General features: G+C 42.8%; 1 protein-coding gene across 4 annotated transcripts; it reads right to left on the bottom strand.

Moving 5' to 3' along the window:
• Positions 1 to 399: 399 nt before the first annotated feature.
• Positions 400 to 24,971, bottom strand: A1CF (APOBEC1 complementation factor). Of its 4 annotated transcripts, none has more exons than XM_042817935.1 (12): positions 24,862 to 24,971; positions 20,702 to 20,845; positions 18,164 to 18,298; positions 17,300 to 17,430; positions 15,691 to 15,929; positions 12,310 to 12,474; positions 10,643 to 10,740; positions 9,584 to 9,854; positions 7,956 to 8,164; positions 5,343 to 5,479; positions 4,536 to 4,669; positions 400 to 2,769 (listed from the first exon to the last, which is right to left on the bottom strand). In XM_042817935.1, exons 2-12 carry the CDS (start codon positions 20,798 to 20,800, stop codon positions 2,618 to 2,620), a joined length of 1,770 nt encoding a protein of 589 aa, XP_042673869.1. In that variant the 5' UTR covers positions 20,801 to 20,845; positions 24,862 to 24,971; the 3' UTR covers positions 400 to 2,617. The 4 variants fall into 4 exon arrangements, with proteins under 4 accessions (XP_042673869.1, XP_042673870.1, XP_042673871.1 ...); XM_042817936.1 differs by having other exon boundaries at positions 7,956 to 8,140; XM_042817937.1 differs by having other exon boundaries at positions 7,956 to 8,020.

Here is a 24,971-nt window from a genome sequence, read left to right as displayed (position 1 = left end):
CCACTCTCTCTGTAAAGAACTTCCCCCTGACATCCAACCTAAATCTTCTCTCCTTCAGCTTCAAACCATTTCCCCTTGTCCTGCTGTTATCTACCCTTTCAAAGAGTTGATTCCCCTCCTGTTTGTAGGCTCCCTTTAGGTCCTGAAAGGCTGCAATGAGGTCACCTTGCAGCCTTCTTTTCTCCAGGCTGAATCCAGCCCAGCTCCCTCAGCCTGTCTTTGTAGGGGAGGTGCTGCAGCCCTCTGATCATCTTTGTGGCTCTCCTCTGGACCCTCTCCAACAGCTCTCTGTCTTCCATGACCTCAGATCCATTCCTGCAGAGCAAAGTGTGCTCTTATTTGCAGTGTACAGGATGACTTAGATACAACTTAAGGTATGAAAGAAGTGAGGCGTTCATATTGGTTTTAAAAGTTTTAATGAGATTTCAAAGTCCAGTTAATGCCTTTTGATTACTTTAGAATTACAGATTTGCTTCACAGAATTTAATCCCGGTTGTCATTTCCTCATAATGGATGATTGAGATGCTATTTTCACTTCATTCTCTTTAAACGTACACAATTGTTCTCCAGTAAATGGATGATGTGATTTTTCTACACTTCATAGTGTTAAAACTATACAAATATTGTACTAAGCGTACAAAAATAAGTGCTTCATGCACACACTTTAATACTGCTTCTTGTCCTTTTCTTTGACATCTTTCTGAACTTATATAAATAAATGAAAAAGCAGACGAAAGTTACTGAACATGGAAAGCAAGAAATGTTTTCTGCCAATCTTAGTATTTTTTTTCTTAGAGAGACACACGGATATATCATTCATTGGCAGTTTTCTCAAACACAAAATAGACAGAGGAGAAAGTAAAGCCACGATACCAGTAACACTCTTACTTATTTCAGCCTCTGTGAACAGGATCGTCATTTTCTGCAAATCAAAGTGTGCTGAACAGTAACCACAGAGGGCTGTAATACCTTTTGGACCACCCTAATGAGCTACTTTATAAATAGAAATAGTCTAATGTGCCACAAACTGTACAGTTTTATATGTTTTTGTTCCATTCCTAAGCAAAATCAAATCAGCCCAAGTATTAGAATGCAAAACACTTGGAGCCTGCTCATCAGCACCTTGTCCCAGATCATCATGGCTGGTGCAGCTACAGAGATGTGGGGAAAGCTCCATCTCAAGTGACAGAACTGCTCACATGGTGCTGCAGTACCTTATTTAGTCCGGATGGTAAATTAGGAGCCAGATCAGCTGGAACTGACGGGCAATGCCAGCCCACCCTGGATGACTTCTGCTACTATGATTTTGGCTAAGAAACTTGGGTTCATCCTCTGAAGGAGGAAACTATAGTGGTGAAATAGTGCCATGGTAGAACCAGGCAGGGATTCAACCTTTCAGGTCATAAATTCTCCACGTTAGCACGCTAGGCTGAGCTGTTTCAAGTTTTCTTAGCATACATGGGCTAGAGGATTAAAGCATGCACTATAATTATCTAATATCAGCTTTATCCTGTATCTTAAGGCATCGTTATTCCTTCTTCATATGGCTAAAACAAAGGGTCAATTCCCTCCTGCCATAAACCAGAGGGAACTCTCAGCATCCCCAAGGCACATGGACACACCACTTATCAGAACACAAAGTGCACTGCTGGCAGACATGAGCTGCCCCAGTGAAGCCCATTCCGCTAAATTAACTTTTGCAAGAATCACAGCAGCCTTGCTTTAATGCATGAAGCAGTGTTATCAGCCAGACAGGGCTCTTTCTACCCTGTTGAAAAAGTTGCCTGTATATCATTTTATTTGTGTAGCGGTGCCTCTTATTACCAGGCAATGGCTGAGCTCTCATGGTCTAATTAAGTAGAGAATTGGCCTGAATAAATAGCACTTCTCTGGTCCTCAGCTGTAATTGTTGAAAAAGTGTTCCTGTTTTTCACTGAATATGTCACTGGATAGGAGGTGGGGGGGAAAAAGCCATTATATGTGGTTTTGTGATTGTAGGTACAGCTGGAAGTAGCAAAGCCAGAGACAAAACTCTCCTGAAAGCGTGCCTCTTGGTTAAAATTGGATCATCATGAAGAAGAGCACAAAGAAGCCTGTAAGTCTGGGCACACATTTATGATCAATGGCTCTTTCCTTTGGCTGTTTTCTGCCTGGTTGGAGAAATTCTGGTGTATACCTGGCTGATGGTTTGGGGTGAACAGAGGATAGTATTGCTGTGTACTGGGGATTGCTGGGACACGCTCTCCTTCCCACGGGGCCCCACATCAAAACCTCCAGGGGAAAGGCTGATTTCAGCACGGTTTGTGGCTTGTAAACACACATACAATGGTGTTTATATTCATATGTGTATATACACATATACATAAACACACCTGAGAACCACTGGTTTCCTGGGCTGAGATTTTGCTTTCTAATGTGAAATCTGATTTTGAGTAATTTTTTTAATTTTCCTTCTCCCTTAATGTCCTATAATGAAACTAAAGAACTAACAGAATGAAACTCTGACTAAAAATTAACTTTGGGCGACAGATTAAGTTAAAATCACGAGGGTGTAAGAATTACCAGACTGAAAATTTTCCTACCCGTGCCTGATTTAAGGAAACTCACAAAGACAGGACTAAAATGCTCCATAGCCATCACTGCGTGCAGCAACTGCGAAGGCAGGGTAGGCTTCATATGCTGCGTATGTAGCCAAATCCTGTCCCATCGTCACTGCCTGTTTGAGCTGAGTGGCTGTGACTGTTGAGGCAGCATTAGCAATGGTGTATCCTGCGAGGGGAAACAGAGAGAGAAGAAATGTGGATTCGTGAAAAGGCGTTAAAAATCTACCACTGCCTAGTGTTTGTTTTGTTTTGTTTTTAGCGGGAAGGCTGTTGTCAACAGGAATCATGTAGGAAACAATTCATTAAAGGGAAGACAGGTGTTCTTCACACAGCTCACCATACGTTACAAAGGAAAAGAAGCACTGCAGAGAAAACTTGGTCATCTTTCTAGAGAAGACATTGGCACAGCTGGGGAAAAACATGGCTCTGACATCCTTTGTGGCCCAAATACATGCAATTTGGGACAGCCGTGTTAGAGAGGAGGGAAAATGCTCTATGCAGTATAAAGGAGAAAATATTTAGCAAACTGGATTTTTTTCCTATCGGTTTCTAATGGGAAACGTGTACTCAAGGCTTTGAAATTTTCTATGGGAAAATGTTAGCTTTGCTGATTCAAAATGAATCACTGGGAAAACAAACATCATTTGGGGATGCTTTGTCTGAAAGCAGAGTATATATAGTAACTCATCAACCGGACCACAGTATTTTGCTGTGAGTGAATAAAGAATTGAGATGATGCTCCAAAGTGGGCAGAGTTAACTGGAATGCCTGTTGGCTCTGCTACAAGACTACACCTCCCAGATCCAAAATCTTTGACCAAATCAATGGGATTGACTCAAGGTCAGTCAGATCTGCAGTTTTCTTGGGGCAGGAAATGGAGATATCAGGCAATGCAGGAGTATGTTGCCTCATTGAAGGTGGTACCTTGGGGGGAAGCTTGAGGAATTCACGATGACTTCAATGTTGTGTTCACTTATAGTATTTTCTTTCCATCAGCAAAGTGAGGTGCAATTTGGTTGGGAATTAAGAAATATGTTGTTTAAGATGTGTCTGGCACAATCCTGAGAGAAATGAGCTGCTACCTGGGCATGGCCTGATCTATGTGGGGCTCCAGTGAGTGCAGGCCAAGCACTGGTATGTGCTGCTGGCAGAAATATTAATGTGTGTCTATTTGTTGAGTTTCCAAGACAAATAAATAAGGGTGGATGAAAGAAAAATGAGAGATTATAATTAAGCAGTAAGTGGGGACTGGATTCAATAAAGAGCCCATTTGGTTTCCACACTGCGGAAGCTTGCACAAACCCAGACAAATTGATTTTTCTGTGGCTTCTGTGGACTCCTGTGGCAGGAAGACGGATAGATATTTTTTTTTAATCCATCCTTGAGACACTCCAAACAATTCAGTAGTACTGACTAATGCATTCCTCATGTGCAGCTTGGCAAATGCTATTCCCACTACATCAGAATACCCATTACGCTGGAGAGCAAAACGCGATGGCTGCAAGCTGGATTCCTGCACTTGGCTTATATTTTTCATGATTTCCCAAACTCTTTTGGGTCGTTACAAGAGTTCTTGGGAAAAACAAACCTCCCTGTAGAGGTGGGAGAAAAATGGGATCAGATCTGGCTTTCACGTCTGTGCCATTTTTTTTGGCAAGTAAAACTCAGTGTGTTGATTCTAAGGGAGCTGGAATGCTAGAAGAGGATGACTGATCATGGATCAGTCAACTAGAGTGGCACTGGCTTGGGCATAGCCATCAAGTCCACAGAGGTGATCCATCACGGATGTGGAAAGCATCTGGTCCTGTGTCCTTCTTGGCGCTCCCATTGAAGGGAGGCATCTGCAACTCAGCAGCCATGAGTGTGTTAATTCCTGACACATATAAGGAATAATGTAGGAAAAATAACAGCACTATACAGACACTGATATACCTGGAAAAGCTGGTGCTGCAGGAGGTACCTCTGCTCCTTCAGTGGGAATCCCCAGTGTCTGCAGGGTGTACTCTGCGGCGTAGGTTTTGGCTTCATCGATATAGGCGCTGAGCTTGGGAGGTGTGAAGGGATGGCTGTGAACACAACAACCTATTAACTTTTTTTTTTTCCTCTCTCTAGGCCTTTCCTGCGTAATATTTTAATCCAGCCGTAGTTGGCATGATATCACATATCGAATAGAAACACTGTGTTATTGTGCTGATGCATTAACACTGCCTCGCTCCTTGTAGCAGCCCGGCTTATTCACTGAGATTATCAGTCCTGTGTTGATTTTGATCACAACATCTTTTCAGAGCGTGCTATTCTTACTCCAATGGAAACCCTGCTGCAGTCTTTCCTTCTCATTAAAATATACTACAAACAGTATTTCAGATCAGAAGTGCTTAAGATCATATTTGAGGCCTAATTAGCATCATGTTCCTACCAGCTGTTTTCTTTTCCCTTTGTGGACTATTGTATGTTTCATTTTCCTTCTAATATGCACTCCTTTGCCTGCTGATTTCTAGCTGTTTGTAACTCCTGAACCACCATAAGGAGCCTACTAAACATGGCAGAAATCATTATTGTTTTTTTTTGTTTTTTTTTTTAGCTTGTGGATGATTTTCTCCCTAATATTAAAACAAAACAAAACAAAAAAACAACCAACAAAATAACCCTGGAAATAAAACATGTGCCACTGTGTTTTGCAGACAGATGTTATGTTAAATATGCTTTTAAAAATTTCAGAAAACTTAGATAGTTACGTACATGGTGGGGTTCTGGCTGGCGAGGGCAGGGATGGTGATTTTGTACAGGAAGAGCTGTCTTTGGTCTTGGCCAATTGCAGAGTGCAGCTGGTAAACAGGCTGTCCCCAGTTATTCTTCTGGCAGATTTCTTCCAAGATCTACGAAGAAGAAGGGATTCTCTGAGGTTAATTGCTGCATGTAGCCTCCTGCCCCAACTTCAACCCCTGCACTGCCCAACCTCCTCCCTAGGGAGGGTTTTCCAGGGTGCAGAGGCAGGTTCCTCAGGTCTCAATGTAAAAGTAAACCACAGATAAGATATTACAGCTCACCTTGAAATATAAGATTCATCTAACATATTATACCTTAAAAATGCCTCAGTTCTAGAAGCTAATCGTTACCTCATTAAGTTGGAAGTCATTTTGCTGATTAGCCGTTTCATTCTGTAATTTCTATTATCTGCACAGTTCTATCTGAATTCTCCCCAAAAGCTCCATCTATGCATGTCTTTTCATGTTCTAAAAGTACCGCAGTTGCATTTATCTTCACTGCTCTGGTGCCTCCCTCCCTCAATGGGTACAGTGTAAAGAAAGAAGAAAAGGCTGTGTTTCCATCCAATTAATTATTCAGGCTTCAATAGACGATTTCTGTTCCTCATTTGAAAGAGAAATGCTGAATTGCATTGCCCTTGGACTGAGCACAGCTTATTCCACAGTAATTGGGGATCACTCTCTGGAAACGCTCTTGGTTTTACTTTGTATTCTTAGTTTTAACCCACAGGCTCTCTGTCCCATTTGGGTCTGATGCCATGCCATGCTTCTGTGCTCCCCCACCAGCTGTGGGGGTAGCTGCACCGCACTCACTGCTCAGCTGAGTAGTCGCTGGGTCTTGGGGCTTTTCCTACTTGAGCAGAGGGTGGGGTCTCCCCAGCCATTTTTCAGTGCCGGAAGGATCTGCATCTCAGTGACACAGGAAGGCAATTTGGAATTCCAAAGCAGGACAGAAGATCAAAAGTTGTGATTGTCTATTGAAATAGGAATGTCCCCAGGCATGAAGCTGAGAACTGGGTTGTACCAGAGACCCTCAGTACCTACAGTCTAAACCTTCCTGCAGCACACCTTATTCAAAAACTACGTGTAAAATGTAAATGTTAATGCTGCTTTACATCTTGTAGATATAGCTCTGAAGTTTGCTGCTCTGTGCATGTACCCCACCCAGTTCATCAGATTGTGTAAAAGTAAACCACAGATAAGATATTACAGCTGCAGTGACAACTGTTCCCTGCTGTCCCAAAGTCTCTGTACGGATGTTGTTTTTGCCATGTAACATCACCACGTAAATTCTCAGTAATGGAAATGCATTTATAAAGATGGAGGTAAGCATCAGGGACCAGCTGACAGGTATGAATGAGGCTGTCTTGAAATAAGCTGGACTGAGTGGGATGCGCTGTTGTGAAATGGCAGTAGTGAGCAATTAGGAAACTCAGCTGTTGGCAAAATATGCTCCCCAAAATTGGTGTTGCGAGTGGTCAGTGCTGTTTTTGTGTTGTCTGGCACACACTGACCTGGCAGTGGAGGGGTTCATCGTGGGTTGGAAGAGCAAAAATGCTGAACTGTACCTGCTTTAAGGCAGTGCAGCAATGGTCAGGCTATTTCACCCCTCTTATACATACGTAACTTGGAGTAAAGAGCAGTGAAACTGTGCAGAGGAAGGAAAAATCCATTCTGCAGGTTTCTGAAGGAGAAGAGGTTGTTTTATAGACATTTAGTAAATGGGGTGCTGTGGCAGTTTAAATGTTATCAGACAGAGATACGTGTTCATATCCAGGGTGCAACTTCTTAGATGATTCAAAGGGAGGGGAGCTGCTGGAAGAGAAGTGTCCTGTGAAACCTCGGGACCTTTTCTGGGTTTGTTCTGCTTCATCCCTAGCTGTCAATCTGGATCTCACTGCCATGCACACAACCATGCCACAGGCTCCTCACGCACCCTGAGCTGCAGCATTTGGCTGGCTATTGTCCCATGGTTATTCTTGGGATACGAATCTATGACTTGGGATTTTGTCTCTCAGCTTTGGTCAAGCCCTGCTCTCTTGCCATGTCACGGGAGACAGCATGAACTTATGTGCATACACACACCTAGATGATGTACTCCATTATTTTTCCTTATTTGTACTGCATTGGAGTAATAGCACTGTGGCAGCAGAGCTCTGTGCAGTGCCAGGGCCAGTTTGGAAAACAGATGATTCTATTTTTTTTTTCCCAGCAAAGACGCTATTATTTTTCTATTTGTGCAAAATAGTTCCTTTTTGAAGTCCCAAAGTACGCATTTTATTTATTGTGTCCGTTTTAGTTGAGTATTTCTTTACTCCACAGTGTTTTTAAGAATGGAGAATCATAATTGGATTTCATCACGTACCCGTGGGAGCTCATAAGAATTTGCCTCAAAGGAGAGTGGGAAGTGTCCTCCAGCAAGGCAATTGCACACTGCAGGATGCAAATAGTGCTATTATTGTTGTTTCACGTATTTAAAGATTTATGAATGGATGTAGTTTTCAATCATCAATGCAAATTCAAGCAGGGGCTGTTTTTCTGGTAGCAACTTAGGCTAAGTTCCCTGGCCCACCTTTCCTGCACGTACCTGAGGAGCAAGTTTGACGCCTTGGGGCTTTAGTGTGACATGGTTCATCGGCGTGAGCTCCATTCCTGGCAAGAGGTCGTAGAGTTTATCCTCTCCCCTCTTTTCTCCTTTGAGCTGGTATCCACGCCCCAGGCCCGTGTACACCAGATAGCCGCGACCTCCCAGTCCTCTAACTCCCGCAGCCCCTACAGGTACATTCATGTAAATTTCTAGGAATGTAAGAAGGCATTAAACTGAATCAAATCACTGGAAAAGTTACCCTGATTGTCCCTGCAATGGAAAAGTTAGGCTCACTGGCTTTTGGCTTGGGAAGCTGGAGTTTGGGAAGGAGGTAGGCAGGTGCCTCCAGCAGCCTATTGCTGTGGCTCAGCATCGTTGCATCTTTTGGATCTGGAATGGCTGGAGGTGTGAAGTGCTGGGGGAACCCTGCTTCCTCTTGACCCAGTTCAATCTCCTGTGCCCTAAGCAGCCAAGAGGAAGTGCAACTTTCCACACAAGTCAGTTTTTACTTTGTGACACCTTTCTGACCAGATTTGTAATCAAGAGTTAAGTATCTCTCACCACTCACCAATATACATTCAGTTTCTAGAGGAACTTAGATATTTGACAACTCCTCCCTTATATGAAACAAAGCCTAGTTTTCAACCCCCATTACATTTTTGTTTAAAGAACCATGCTTGGGAGTTTGGGGAGAATGAAAGGCAAGAGAGAGCTGGTGGGCTGGCACCTTAGCCACATTGAGATCCCTTCGGCTACAGGGCTGAAGGCACGAGGTTGCTACCACTGGCACTATCTTTGAAAGACAGACCAAGGGTATGTCTCTCTCTTTTTTTTTTTTGTAGCCCCCAAACTTAATTCTGCATGTACCAGAGGTTGGGTTGCCTGAGTGTGGGGATTTGCTTTGGTCCCAAATGTCCCATATGAACCCATATGGGTTCAAAGACAGAATCTCAGCTACCTTCGTAAATATTCTGTTTTCATAGGCTATTTATTGTTAGATTAAAATTAATCAAAATATTGTTTGATAAAATTATCATATAATTATAATAAATATTTACAAAAATTATTGTATGTTTTTAAAAAATCACATATCCCAAAGCACAATATTAATTTCTTGTTTGTTGATTTATTTCTGTTCTGGTTCCTCACACTGCTTCATCACAGTTTTAAACTCCCTAGGAAATGCTGCAGCTTTGGGTCAGAAAGCACTTGGACTGGTAAAAATTTTCTTGTGGTTTTCAAAGCGAAGGGGATCTACTGCAAAGGGCACAGCCTGTGGCCAGTTGATGGAGCTGGCTTTGAAGGGCTAGGAAAATTATCTTATTTGGTTTTCCCTGCTGGGGCAAAACCAGGAGGATTCTCAACTTATTTACCCTGGAAGGAGAGAGATCTGGAAGCTGTTTCAAGCTCATTCTGGGGACTGGTTATTTTTTCATTCCCTGATTAGTCTGCTGGAATATGACCATGCCTTTTGGGAAGGACAGTGACTACAAACTCTTTCCTATCCCTCTTTCAAAGGGATGCAGGATCCAGGGCAAGGCCAAAGCACAGAACTGAACAAGGGAATAGCCTCCAAACACAGGAAGAGTTAGCTTGCTAGAGCTGAGTATTGTCAAGACTGGAGTTACCTCTGATGGATGGGGGCCGGATGATGCTCCTGCTGCTGAGGCCTTTGGTGGCTGGGAAGTGGAGGTTGGGTATGGCTGCATAGGCTTGGGGTGCGTAGAACACTGGGGCACCCAAGTAGGTGGCAGCAGGGTCGTAGACATGTCCAAAGGCATAGGCATATTCTCCCTGCAGCATGGCTCCTCTGCCACCCGTGCCCCGGGTATATCGAACATAGCTGTCCTTGTCAACGGGTTTGGCTAATGTCACCTCAATGGGGGACCCATCCAGCACCTGCACACCAGAGGAATCACAAGGGTGAGGCAGTCTCCAAAATACAAGAGGATTATCCTAAGAAGGCAGCTTCCCCGTGTGGTTTATTAATAAAATGGGAAAACTGAGAAAACTACCCAAACCTGAACCCTCCCATGGATGGAAAAAGGCACTGGGTAAATGAATATTCAACCTGGATGGAGCATCCAGCCCTGACACCAGTCAGCAGGGGCTATTTAACTGAATTAGCAAAGTTGTGAAACCTTTTGAAAAGTTTCCCTTCCCTCCAAAGCAGTATGTAGATCAGCCGGACTGTAAGTTCTCCTATGGGACACAGCAGTAGCACTAAGAATAGAAGCGGGGTTAACACCTCTTTGGGAAAAACTCTTGCATTACAGCACCGTGAATTACATGCAGTGCAAAAAAGTACTAAGTACAGGAAGCTCCTTGCAAGTCTGCCTCCAAATTTAGAGCAGATGTTTAGAGTTGACCTTGTTTGTCCCTCTCTGCCATTCACATGCTTTCCCTTCCAGTGTTTCTGTTGGTGAACGTGAACTAAGCATGACAGCACAAGCCGAGGGAACTCAAAACCATTCTTTTTCTAGATCTCATTTTGGCACTGCTTTGTCTTCTTTTTTTCATTTCTTTTTTTTTTTTTTTCCCCACGATAAAATCTACCTATGGACTGAAAAAAGCTAGGACCTTCAGGATGTTTTTGTAACTAATAAGCTAGGCAGCTTTGTTTTAGCTACATTATATGTATTATTGTGCAAATAAGTCCCACAAATTCATGTTTACAGCAGCTTTACCTTCCCATTCAAGGCTTTCATAGCATCGACTGCATCTTCTCTTTTATTAAAGTGCACAAAGGCATAGTCTCTGATTTTCTTTACTCTCTCTACTGCACCTATGGAAAACATTGGAATATCAGTTGAAAATGTGTGTTTGTTGGAAAGTGTAGATCAGAATGAGCAATTGTGTTGGGCTGCGAACCCTTGGAGAGCAAAAGCTAAGTGGAAGAGTGAAAGTGTACGGTTTCTACCTCTTAAGATGTATATACCATGGAAAAATGAAGACAATGGCTGTATGATTTCAAGTAAAATAGAAACACTTTTTGTTCAGACAACATCGAGATTGCCATTAAACCGAAGTGGTTTGATCCTGTCCAAAATGCTCTGAGGCTGTCTTCGGTTTTATGTCTCCTTTCTGTAACAGATTCTCAGGACCTGAAGCGCTGAGCAAGGCACCTGGGACCTGGTTAGCTACAAGTCACAGCACTGTGTGTGATCACCATCTCTGTTTTCATATGCACTTAGTATGAACTTACACCCCCAAACATATCTTGGAAATACAGCTAACAGATCCAGAATTACTCTTCTACTGCTTTCTTCCCTTTTAAAGCTGAACTGGTACACAGGGAAATATGTTATTGCTGCAAGAAAGCACTTACTTAAATAACTGCAGAAGAAAAAATATTTAGAGGGAAACATTTGGAGCTCCAGGGGACTAAATGAAATCTGTCCCAACCCACAGCTGGAGCAGCCTGTACGTCTGCAAAATGGCAATGAGACGATAAGCAGCCCTTTGTGTCCCCCTGGGATCAGTTATTTTCTAAGCCCAAAATTACAGGCACTGTATGCTGATGCCTTGTTTACAAGTCAAGATTTTAATTAACTCTCTGGGTTTTGAAAATTTCCCTTCCTCTCCTTGAAAGCATGTTGCATTATTGAACCTAGCTTTTAGCATCACCCCACTTCAGCTGCTGAAGGCTGGAGCCCATTTAACTGAATGGAAAATTCTCCAGGGAAGAGGATTTTTGCTGAGCTCTTGGGAGCGGGGGCAGGGCTTTTTGGTGATGCCTGTTTCTAAAGAAGCCCTTCAGCTCTGGATTTGGCACAGATGTAAGGGTAATACTTATAGGGTATTATGACTTGGGATGCATAAGTAGTGTTCCTGGTGGCAGCTAAGTGAAACGGGAGGTGAATCACTGCAGCCTCTTGCTGCCTTGTTTGATTGTATTCTCAGTAGAATTCAGCGTTTAGATAGATTTGATGAAGAGCAGTTGTTTTAAATCACGGCTGTTATTTCTGTCAACATTCCTTTCTGTAGATGAAGGAAGCTGAAACTACCCAGTTGTTTTACTAACTCATTTAAAGGAAGACACAAATGACTCAAAATCATTTTTATGACATGGGTATCCCCACGCATCACTTTGGATCTCTTCCAGTTGCCAGTTGTCATAAAAAGGGTGATAGTGTCAGTAGCTGGGAATTTAGCAGCCCTTAGTGGAATGACATGGTGTGCATGTTGGATAGGAGTTCAGCCTAAGGACAATTTTTGTGGCATTACACGCAAACATTTTATAGTGGAAAAACTGTTATTTTTGTCTTTTCTTTTGGCATTTTATGAATGAAAAATTATTTCCATTTGCAGTAGCTGTACTTACTTAAGGGCTACTATGTCAGTGAGTTCCTACCTTGTTTGATGTTGTTGAACTCCTTCTCTATGGTCTCTTCAGTGGTTGAGAGCATGAGGTTCCTCACATAGAGAATTTTTACTGATGACATAGTGTCTTCATCCACCTCCACTTCTGGCTCTGCCCAGTCAACAGCAATAGGGTGTCCCCACAGTTGAATCCTTCCTTTAAAGGGATTGACATCGTCAGTGCCAGACAGGCTTTGTTCCTCTCACTTCTGCTCACAGAGTATTTCATATGCAGTGTCAACAGTAGAGTAGGACAATTCTACAAAAGGAACTGAACGAAGTCTTTCTAGCACAAAGTACTACCTTTCAGTTAACTCATTTCCAAAAACAGATGCTCCCACTTTCAACGTACTCCCACTAATACCTTAGATGCTGCAGAAATGCAGCAGCCAGAATTTTTAAAAGTGAAAATACGGCATGACTCACTAGCATCTGCATTCCCTGAAGCGCTCTGTAAGGGAAATATTTTCATAGAAGAGAATATACTTCTCTTCTAAAGATCCCTGTTGGATGCAAATTTTTAATTCCTTGGATAATTGAAAAGGGATCCAGAAGTCCCATTGGATGAAGTGAAATAGTAAAAGTAAAGATGTCCCTATGTGCAAGTATTTGAAGTTGCATGGGCAAGTGCAATTGGGTGAAGTTGCAGCAGGAGTAGAAAAAGGGGAAACAAAAAATAATGAGGGTGTGGAGGAGAAGCAATATGGGTTTTATACACAAGGGACTGAGCTGTTGAGGGGAAGAAAATAAAAGGAACAAATGAAGAGATAGTTAAAAACTATGTCATCATGTTATCAATCACATTGAAGTCCGTCATCATCTGCACGGAGTTACCTAACCCATTAAGTAATTGATTAGCCGATTAGTGATATTCAATACATAACGAAAACTGGTGGCTACAGCTTTGCCTCAAAGCCATGTGGTGTTGCAATAACCACTGCTGCCTAGTCCATTCTGTCTCCTGCAAGGAGACCTTTTCCCACTGCTCTTCAAGAGTGGCTGAAATAAGGCCTCTACTCAAAACCCAGAGCTGTACATCTGCTGTCTCCTGTGACCTGCTTTTTCTATGACAGTTTTCATCAGCCCAGCAAACCATGGCGTTGAATGCACAGTAAGGACCATTCTCTGACTTGTAAATATGATCACTGTTGGATATTCCCCCAAAAGAATGAAATGTCTGTCTCTTTTGAGCATTTCCCAAAAAGAGTAACCAGGCCTGCCTGTGGTTTTCTTTTTCTTCTTTTATCTTTATGACGTGAAGCTTGGGTCCTCCAAGACCCGAAAACATACTAAAACTTAGGAGAAGCTTGCAGAGAGAAAGTGAAACTCTCAGTAAGCAAGAGATCTTTATCATTTATCATCATCTTTATCATTCATTTTTAAGAGATCTTAAAAATGGCATCTCCACTTGGATTATATACCTAGGATGAGATGGGAGCTACAAAATACAAGAAAATTTGAGAGAAGAGGTAGAATTTGGAGACCTGCTTCTTTTTTTTTTTTTTTTTTTTTTTTTTCTGTAATAAGACTGAAAAGTTGAAGAAACAAAATGTGAATGGTCTACTCCTTGCTGGGAAGGCTTGTGAATTAGCTAGGATCTGCAGAGCTCCATGGGATTTACATTCAGCTTTTTGTGCTGCTCAGTCTTACTTGGGAAGAAAAAGATGGCAGCTAACAGCAGCCAGCTAAAATAAAATCATAGAATCATAGAATGGTTTGGGTTGGAAGAGACCTTTAAGATCATCTAGTTCCACCCCCCTGCTACAGGCAGGGACACCTTCCACCAGACCAGGTTGCTTAGTCAGGCAATGCTCCTTTTTCAATGTTGCCATTTTCAGCTCAGTGGCCAAACTAATGACCTGGCTGATTCGTAGTAAGAAAGTAAGCTTGGTTCCTGCACTACCAGCTTGCTAGAACCCAGGCTTCTCCTATCTTCTTATTCAACCTGGAGATAAGACAAGGTTTTCATAAATAGCATTTTACTTCTTGAGCTTTTCTACCTCTTCTACATGCTCCCTCAGAAAGAAGAGAGTGTCAAAGTCAAAGAAATAACTTAATAATTATATTCTATTTCATGTTCATCCAGTGCATCAGCTGGAGACACAATTCAGTCCTGGCTTGAAACTTTTTTCAAACTCTTCCTGTATGTTTGCAACTTCAGAAGACTCTGGCTCCTGCTCAGGTCTATGAAATTCCACAGAGTGTTTATCAGAAATGTCCCTACATTTGAAATCACTAGCACACTGTACAGGGCTGCTCATGGCTACACGCTCATTCCCATCTGTTTCACTGTCTCTGCTCAGGATTTCAAATGTATTGCTCCCTCAAGGCTGCCATCAGTGCAGGTGCCTGTTTTTGCTCCTTCCTTCCTTCTCAATATAGAATTCATGACAAAGCTGTGCTGAGGCAAAAACTAACAGTAAGCATTGTTCTAACTAGGAGTATGCTATACTGATGCAGAAAGCACAGTATACAAAGAAAAAGAGTCAGTGTGAGATATCCCTCTATAGCTAATACTAAGATAGATACTAACACTTGAAAACCTGCTCATTTTTGACAAGATGACTTTAAAGACATGATTTTAATGGACCATCATATAGAAAGAATTAAAGATTGGTGAGCTTGATGAGAGAGGGACAAGTCTCAAAGCAGGTTTATTTAATTCTTTCATCAGCAAGTGAGCTGGCTTTGACAAAGCAGTACTGGAGCTGCTGAGCAACCAAAAGCATGAGAAAAAAAACAATAGTGGAATCAATGCAAATGCAATTAAGTATTTCCTTTGTTTATCACCTATCAATCCTCTCTGCTTCACAGTGACCCCAGCACTAAATGACATAGAATTATTATCAATGTTATTTATATTCTAGAACAATTCCTCTTTTGATGTTTCTTTCCTAGATGAAAAATACTAGTTTTCAGGAGCATCCTCAGTACATTTTCAAAGCTGAGTATGTTCCTAGATCCTTCCCCAAGTGATGCTTCCCAAGTGATCATAGATGTTTTATTTGGAAACTAGGTGAACACAGGATAATATATATCCTGTAACAGGGCTGAATGGATACGCACAGCTAGATCCATCTAGCTATATTTTAATCTTTTCAGGTTCCTAAATGAGGTGCCTGGCGAATGAGCATGGCAGCAAATCAGGATCTGCAGAGTCCCCTACACCATACGCCAGATTAAGGGCATCTCCAGCAGCCAGCCCAGCATACCAGGGACCTCCTTGCTTAAAGTGAATCATTGGCAACCAAGATGAGAAACCAAGCAGTGTTTGCTTTCTTGGTTACATAGTTGGAGATTTCTGTACTGCAAGGTGCACACATGCATCTGCTACGCTGAAGCTGCCCCTACCACCCTCAGCACCTGTACAAACCTGGGAGCAATTTTCTCCTGGCCATTGCTGCTGCCCGGTGGCTTTCATATTCCACAAAAGCAAAGCCCCGGTTTTTGGTTTTATCAGCTGCACTAGGGTACACAATGACATCCACGACTCCGTCTGTAACTTTCTTCATCTCTGCTAAAATTTCCTCTCTTTTCTTCGTTTTGGGGATCCCCCCCACAAACAGGCGGCAGTTGTCCACGCTGGCACAGACTCCGAGTAGACGCCCATTCCTGTGGATAAATGACATTGCTGGCTAATCAGGAGCACTTGGAGAGAGGGAAAAAAAAAATCTCCTTCTTGTCCCGAAACACAAGCCGCTTGGAATGGAAATTCAGGTGATCTTGCTCAATGCAAGGGTTTAGATCCAAAGCGAAGGCTCTGCTAGATTTGACATCAAAGTAAAGCAGGGAATTGAGAAGAAACCTGAGCAAAATTTTCCTTTTGACTCCTGGGATTCTCCCTTCTACTAATTCCAAAAACAGCTGCTACTGGGCAATTACACAGACCAACTAGACATCGCAGGGACTCTTGATTTGCCATCAGTGTAAGCCAGATTTGTTTTGTCCACCATGACTCATAGCTTCATAGTGAGCCTCACAGCTGGGATTTTGGGAGAAAGAAAATTCCTTGTTACGAGGACACACTATTTCAGAGTTTACTGATGCCCATTGCTGTGCAGACTGCAAGGAAAAATTTCCTACTGGGCACTTTGCTCACTACTTTGTGCTCTAAGTACCTCCTACAGGTCTTGCGAAGTAAAAACTTTGAATTTAACTTCTTTAGAACAGTCTTTGGAACAAGCAGAATAAGAGGAGGAGGTAGAAGTGGCTCAAGTCTGATATGTAAGACCCTCCAGCCTCTGATAAAAATCTCATTTCCATACTCCCTTTTGTACCTTGCAACTTGCTCATTCTCAGGGCTGCTGGTAAAGCAAACACAATCACAATTTAGAACAAATAAAATAAGAGCCTTAAAATTGGTTGATCTCCAAATGCTTCTAAGCAGAGACATCTACTCATCCCACTTTGAACTGGAAAAAAATCAACTAGGGATGAAATCAAAACAAAACGTATTGATAGACCCATATGTTGTTGATTTCTGTGTGTTTTGTTCCCCATTTTTAGTCACAAACAGGAGGAATTTTTCTGTTTCTACCTATTAAGAAATGTCACTGTTTTGTCAATTGGTTTTTATCATATTTTGTTAGTTTTTTTTGCAATTGCTCTGTTTCTCTGAACGTATCTGCAGTACAGCTCAAGTGAGAAACTGTGGATAGGAATATATCAGCAAAAGCCCAGAAGGAAACATAACAACAGTGGTTCAACGTCTGTTAATTTGATTCAAAGCAAAATATTTTTTCCAGATATTTAGTTTATCTTTAAAGAAGAAATATCCTGCAAAAGATTTTGAGACTGAGTGCTATGCACTGCCTTTGGACTAGAGTATAAAGCAATGACTGCACAGGCAAATAAACAATGACTTCCTACAAAGTTTAAGTATCTAAAGAAGCTTTCTTTAGGCTGTTGGGACAAAAATTAATTAACACAGATTAATACAGCATGTGATTTAAAGTAGAAGTGAAAGTGTTTGCCATGCTTACCTAATTTCATAATTATTGAGTTGCTTTATTGCATTCCTTGCCTCCTGTTTATTTGAGAAGGTTACAAATGCATAGCCCCTATTGTTGCCATTGAAGTCCATCATCATTCTCATTTCATAGATTTTGCCAATCTGTAAATCAGAAGAAAAGTCATTCCTTAAAGAGATGTTCGCCTGAAAGGTGGAGAGGTGTTTCAACAAGGCTAGATGCTTCCTTGGCTATATCATGCCAGAACTCTTTGGATACTTCTGTCTACAGATAATCATCTATATACTAATGAACGATTAATATACTGAGTCACAATTCTACTTTCTTGCCTTTTTTTCTGATAAATGGAAAAAATCATTAAAAACGGCTGAAAGTGCATAAGTGAGAAGAGTCGTGGGAGGGAGGAGTTGAAGGGGAGTTTGGCACTGACTCTAGCAGCTCCGGGATTTCTGTTCTCTTCTCATCAAGGAGTCTGTGCTCTGGTTTTGAGATACAGTAGAGACACCAGGAAAAAAAAGGGTCTGAAACTGGAAGGCTGAGGGGCAGCATTAGGACTGCATGGTCATTGGCATCTGAATGGTATCATCTGCTCAGGTTTGTGTGCAGCAGTTGGATGGGTATGTCCATTTCCTAGGTGGAGGGAGGCTTGTTTTATACAGCTAAACAAATATAGGGGGAACAATCTCCCTCATACTCTAAGCAGGACCAGTTCTAGCAATAGATCAGGTCACGGAGGGAAGGCATCGTGGCAGGAGGTCAGAAGGGCTGCCACTAAACCAAGGGCAGTCTGGGACAGATAACTTCTAGTTGAGGTTGGAAAGGCAGAGCTGAGCATCTATAATCTCTGCTCAGCGATTGCCTGCCACAAAGCCTTACTTTTTCACACAGGGGTATAAGTTCATCCTCAAAAAGGTCTCGAGGCAGTTTCCCAATGAAGATCTCACACCCCCTCTCTGGCGGAGGGCCGTCCCAGCCAGGGGGTGGGCCACCGTATTTCCTCTGCCCATTTTCCTACCGTGGAAAAAAGAAAAAGAATTGTTTAAATGCAGACTTCAAACAAGGATATCATCAACCCCTTATAAGGAATGAAATTTATGACACATGCCATTACCAGAGTGCTTGAGGCAAACACCCTCCTTCCTCTCAAGGAGCAATGCTTATGGACTCAAGAAAAGAGAACACAAGTGTGCTCTGGATGTCCCACCATCAAATCTGTGCCCAGAGTATCTCAGATACTACGCTGGGGAAAGGTCTGATTTGTACCTAGATGAGTTTTTCTAAGAAACATGCATCAGTACCTTCAGCAAGAGACTGCTGTCACAACTCATATGTCTGGAGACAAACACCCTCTCAGACAATTTGGGGAAAGGAGACACCTGGCTAGCCAGGACTTTCTTTATGCAAGGAGCAGGACTTGGCACCCAGTGACACCCAAAGACGTGACGAGCCAATTATTTCCACTTAGCCTACGTTTGTCCTAGGCTAGTGTCTCTCTGGTATCCTGTCCTATTTTAAACCACCTTTACTATACTTCTCCTCTTTTCCTTCATTTCTATGCTTTCTTTCTCTTTCTTTCTGTCCCTTTTTCTCCATTCCTCTCTTTCTCTTCCCTTCTTCCTCCTATCTTCTCCACTTCTCTCCTTTCCCTCTCCTGCTGTCTTTTTCTTGCAGTGATGTCTTGTGTCCAGAGGGCTGACACTTTGGTTAATTTTCTCTTTTTGTCTATTTTCTATAGTCATTTCCCACCCTGGATTATTCCAGGAAAGAGAATGACTGAATGGATGACTTACCAAGAAAGCATGAAGGACTTAAGTTTACAGCAAGCAGGGGTTCTTTCAGGAAAATAAGAATATACCACAATCAATTTCAGTTTTCCTAACCCTGTAACCAGCCCTAAATTATTCACGCTCATTCCTGTTTTGCAAATAGGTCCAGCATATTGATGGAGGTATTTGAAATTACAAATTAATTTTCAAAGCAAAACTAATGAAAAGATCATGATGTTTATGGTTATTTCTCTGATCTCAGTTTACTAAACTGAGCACAGTGATGGCACGGGATGTTCTGTCTCTTGAGCCATTTGTTAGAATCGATGGCTGTATATTTTGTTATGGTTGTCTGTGCTCTTCACTGACAGGTTGGCTGGGAGAAGCCTTTGGTCATCTAGAGAAATGCTCATCTCATAAGTAACAATCTGAAAAGGGCGGCATAATTTTAGCATCCTGTTTTAAGTTGAGTGAGAGACAAGTGGTTAACATTTTTCATTTTGTCAAAATATGTGGGAGCTTATATGCTGGGAGAGAAAAAGTCTATTCTCAGTCCAGAGCATCTTCATTTGTGGCTTCAAGGCAGCATCTCACCAAACTCATCTTGATGAGGTCTTGGAAGGAAAGGAGAATTTCAAGAAAAAGAAAAGAGAGAAAATGTTAAGTTTGAAAGAAAGGGAGAGGTAGGAAGAAGGAAGAAAGCTCTGGGTGGGTGAGTAGGCAGAAATCTGTGGTTTAGGAATGAGCTATTGCCAGATGTAATTGTACAAAAGTCTGAAAATCAGGATAAAGAAAATCACAGGAAGTCTAATACAGAGAGATGCTACTCATCTTCTCCTGTATGACAGAAAGGCTCCTTGAGTGCAGCAATCCCAGCTGTCAGCCTGGTCTGGGGGCATGCACAGAATGAAGGGTTATATGAAAATGCTTTTTCCCAGGAGTCTCAGCTTTTGCTTTGGACTTTTGTGCCCTCTAGTGCTATGCAAAGCGAGCCCAAGTTCATGGCAACCACCAGCCTAAAGTTCGCCATTTTCAATTCCTTCTTCCAGGATGCAAGGTCAGTCATATTACTATCCAATGCTTTTGAAAAAGGAGTTTGTTTTGGTCATGCTGACTAAGGAAGACTTATTGAAATGATTTTGAAGGACCTGCCCACTCTATATGTGCTATAACCAGAGGAGGTTTGTGCTTGGAGACTCTGAAGGCCGTACTGAGTGCAAACCTTTGTTTTTGGGCATGAGACACCTGCACTTTTATGCATGCAAAGGTAGATCTGGGTCTCACACACTGGACTTACCATGACCAAATCTGGACCCAAGCTCCCCTGAATCTTTGCTTAGTGGGTTTGCTCTGCTCCACTGACACTGCAGCCACAGCATGTAGACAGTTATACTAACCGCTCCCAAAACATTGCTGTGCTCTGTTGTTATTTCACCCCTACCATAGTTTGTCAGGAGGAATCCAGTGCTGCTGCGCGAAAGACAGCCCCTATTATACACAGCTCTGTGTAATATGTGGATTAGAGAAAACCAGAGACAGAGGAAAAAGCAAGGAACGCTTCATGTGTGCAGATTCACTGCACGAGCCCCTGGTGCTTCATGATGAAACCAGACACTGTACATGAAAGGACGTGACTGTGAGTTCCTACCTGGATCAAATTATATCCCGTTCGCTGAATTAATGCACGGAGGGCGGCTTCTTTCTGTGTGCCGGTCAATCCATCCCCGGATTTGTGATTTGATTCCATTGTGAGTGATTATCAGCAAAAAATCAGGTTAATTAGGGGTGCTCACTGCAATCAAATTTAAGATAAATTAAATAAATTAATATGGCTAGGAGGAGAAAGTCCACTCTCCTGAGAAAGCTAACAGGATCATTCTTCGTAAGTCAGTCAGTTTGAGATTCAAAAAATGAAAAAATAAAACCAACTACAGACCATGTAATAAAGAAAAATATCCCCCTCTTCCCTGGTGCTTGAAAATAAACAGGATTAAAACGTGGAAACAGATTTTGTCCAGTGAGACTGCACACGTGTATCTGTGTTAGGAGGGAAATGAGTGCAGGGTGCCTGCCCTTACTTTAACCACCCGTCAGTGAGTCCTCCATGCCACAGCACCCAGCTGGTGCTGGAAAGGAGTCTGGTACAAGCCGTGTCCAGTGCTCTGTGATACATGAGACATGGGGCAAGATGTGGCCTGTTTTTGAGAACTCAGGAACATGGGAGTGCTCAGACCTGTATCTAAGTTCAGGGCGGAGACAACCCTGGGTTCAGATGTTTTGATTCAGAACTGCAGTTTTAAATAATACCTAATTGAAGATTTTTTTTTTTTTAAAGTTTATTTTTTGGGCCATAAATACCATAAAGCTGAAATCTGCAACTGAATTGGGCCACACATGCTGGCAAGGGGATTTCTGAGAACTCACAGCTTACAATTTCAGGTTGCACTCAATGGTGAGCTTTGAGTCTATGCAAGCATCATGGGTCTGCAGATGTCATGCTCAGCTTGAGGACATCTGCTTAATGACAGATTTTGGAGCTATTTATTCTTGGGTTTGTGGGTTGCTTTGTCTCTGATTTTGTCCTGTTCAAATGATCTCTGGTGTTTTAATTACTACCAATGTGCAGGTGCTGGAAGCTGGGCTGCACCACGCAATAGCTCTCCACCATCTCTGATTGCAAAATGAATGTTGTTCCCAGCAACTGGAGTCTGATTGTTTTGGTTTATCTTTCATAGAATCAAGCCCATATTTAAGTGTGTTTGATTTTTTTTTTTTTTTTTTTTTCATGTTATTCAGATCAAAGGGCTTCTTCAACACCTAGGAAAGCACAGAGTGAGCCTAGGGACCCAACCACTACCCCATTGCACCTTTGTCAAGAACAGCACTGAACCCCTCTGATGCTCACAGTTCCCATGCCTGCTGACTTCTGCAGAGCTGGGTTTGATATGGCACAAGGTGAGATTTCCTCTGGCACTGAGGCCAAGCAGAGCCACTGGCGCATCTCTCCACCATGCTGGGAAGTAACCAGCTGAGCCTCAATGTGTTTCCATAAATGCTGAGCTTCTCAGTTCTGTCTCAAGCAGCGTCCTAGGTAGATGGGCAGGCTCAGAGCATCTTCCCTTGCTCCCTGGCTGCTCTAAATGCATTTGCCTGTGTTGTCGTAGGTGCCACACGTCCCCACACCTGCCATCTGAGTAGGTGTGTCACATCCATCCCAAACCGTGACATCATTTCCAGCAACATTCAGTCCAGGGGATGGCTTCTTGTTGAGTAGAGAGAGCAAGCCATAGTGACAAGTGAGAATACCACATCTTGTGGTTGATATGTTCATATCAGGAGCAGTGTACCTCCTGGGCTTCTGCCTGAGTTGGTAAGACCAGACGATCTCTTGTAAGGCATCCTGCATATCTTAGCCTATTTGAGAGCAGCACGTCTAGACAGCTGTGTACTCCAGCAGAGAGGGACTGAGCAATCCCGATTTAGAGTTCAAGAGGAGCATAGGAGCTGTGGTTGCACGATGCTGTGCCTTTAGGGCTGGGATCTGCCCACAGCTGACCCAATGTGCCCTCACATCCTTCAACTTAGAAGGATTGCAACCATTTTCCCTTATTACAGGTGTCAGCCTCATTCTGGCGAGCACAAGGGAGGAGAGTTGCTTTCATGGGATTGAGGAAACAAGACTATTTCCCTCCTTCTTTGTTCTCTGCCATTAATCAATTAGCAAATCTGCCCTGGCAGGAGGAACACTCCTCATTCATGGCTGCTCTTAGGAAGTGTATATACCTGCAGCAAATTAAGACAATATTTTTAGCATTATTTAACAAAAGACGTGAAATTGAGTTAATTGTTCTGGAATTCAATCATTTCCAGGGGCTTGACCCTTAGATCGATTGCTGCTAATAATGACTATAATGATGAAAACTATTTTTGGAAAGACAGGAAGATGATGCATTTTATTCAGAAGGTGTTTCAGTTAGGATCTCCAGATGTGCAGACAGTTCGGGCATATCTCCTACTTCATGCTCCTTTCTGACCCAATTTTTAACAATACTGTTGTTACAGACCCACAACCTAGAACCCCGGGTCATTAGGAATGGAAGGCAATAATATGATTTTAAATCAGAGCATTGTTGCATTTGATTTTTCCTTCTCCGCAGCAAATGCTATCATTTATTTTAGGTTTCTATCAAACCTCCGAAATGCCAAAACAACAAAATGCACTTTTTTGAGTATGGTGTCCTTTATCAATGAGAAACAAACTCATCACAACGTCACTTGCTTCCTTACAACCACTTCTATGCATCGTTTCCTGGCCAGCCAAGGCATGCAGACTTCGTCCCTCTGTCCATCTGTCCCTGCAATGGAGGAAAGATTGGACCCTGTTCTGCCCAGCGCCCACTTGCAGCCCTTCGCAGAAACCTGGTTACTGTTTCCATGAATGAGATAACAAAACCTTGTTTATCCTGCACCAATCGATGAGCCTTCTTGTTTGAGTGTATCAAGACACTTGGACACATCCAGCAAAGGCTGTGCTACAGCAGTTAACCCTATGCGAACAGAGGATTAAAGCCTTTGGAAATGAGTGCCTTCACTCCTCACCCCTAATAGCCCTAGTATGTGGTTACTGGAGAAAACTTCTTGTTGAGGTTTTCATCTTCCTTCATTTAAGGATTTGGACTTTTCTCTCCCTTCTGGCTCCGAGCATGCTTCCCATACATATATCCATGACATGAACTATTCTTTATATTCTTCATCAAATCAAGTGCTTAAAGTTTCCTGGGCAGCTGTGAGATGCACCAGCTCTGTTTGTGTGAGACGTGTTGCAGGACAGAGTCCAATTAAGCAACAAGGGTGAAACCTCTCTTTTCTTCAGGAAGGAGGTGTTTTCCAGGTTGTCTCATAGAAAAAGTAGGATTTTTTAGGTATCTAAAAGCAAACTGCATAAATTCCCTAGGTGCAGTATGCCTTGTGGTGCCCACATACAGTGTTTGCAGTATGCAAATCTTGGGAAAAAAATTGCCTTTAATATTGCTTCAGAAGGTGACTGCTCTCTTGGTAACAGCCGCTTTACTAAATGCACATGGTGCACCCCAAAAAGCCCATCAGAGGAGATGGCTGGTACTGAGCCTGGCTTCTTTCCTCCCCCCATTAGACTTGCAACACCATGATGTGTCAGATGCTTTGAAGCCAGCCTCCTCTGGCACCCGCCTCTGCCTCCTTCACCAAGGAAAACAGCACGAGGTAAGCATCAAGAACTGGGCAGAAAGCCAGCTATTTGGAAGAGATTAGTGAAAACTGAGATTTTTAGGAGCAGCAATTGCATTTGAAAATGAGGCTGATCTTTTGCAAAGAGAATGAGGAATAAGAAGACAGCGAGTCTGCTGAAACAGTTTCTAATACTTCATCCCAGAAGTTGCACTTTAACAAATCAAGATCGAATTAGCGCAGGGAAGATCCCTCCTCCCCCTAGCTTGGGCTGGCTTCATTTTTTAGCACCCATAGGCTATGAGCATGAGGAAAGTGCTAAGAAGCTGCAGGGATGATGCCAAACATACTTATCTGCTTATCAAAGTCAAGGCAGATGCTGCAGGGGCAAGCATGGGGTATGCAGGGCACCCTGGTCTGCCCCATCGGTGGCTTGCACCCCATGGTGGAACCGTGGTAGGGAAAGGAGCACCGTGCAGCCTCCCCATCCCCACCCCAGGTGTAGGACACCGGCCAAAAGGCCCTTCCATGGGGTGGCTCTCTGAGCCCTCTCCTCATACCCCAAAACCTCATGGCAGGATAATCCCGAGGGCAGCAGCCTACCTGAGCAATCTGGGAGATCACCGCTCAGGAATAGCTCTCCTTGATTATGGGGAGTTTGCGACGTGTCACTCCGGCTATTCCCCAATCGTCATATCAAACTCCAAAGGTTC

Source organism: Centrocercus urophasianus, unplaced genomic scaffold (genome assembly GCF_019232065.1).
Source record: "Centrocercus urophasianus isolate 14NV4802_14NV808 unplaced genomic scaffold, USGS_Curo_1.0 seq_17, whole genome shotgun sequence".
Lineage (NCBI taxonomy): Eukaryota > Metazoa > Chordata > Aves > Galliformes > Phasianidae > Centrocercus > Centrocercus urophasianus.
Note: the sequence above shows the minus strand (reverse complement) of the source record. Positions and strands in the feature narration are given on the sequence as shown.

Bases quoted from the DNA above. Each gene is read 5' to 3' on its own strand.
- A1CF (XM_042817935.1), bottom strand. From the start codon at position 20,800: ATGGAATCAAATCACAAATCCGGGGATGGATTGACCGGCACACAGAAA. The intron at 10,741-12,309 runs GTAGGAACTCAC...TGTTTTCCATAG, and splicing joins GTTCAACAACATCAAACAAG to GTGCAGTAGAGAGAGTAAAG. The intron at 9,855-10,642 runs GTAAAGCTGCTG...TCTGGTGTGCAG, and splicing joins TGAAAGCCTTGAATGGGAAG to GTGCTGGATGGGTCCCCCAT.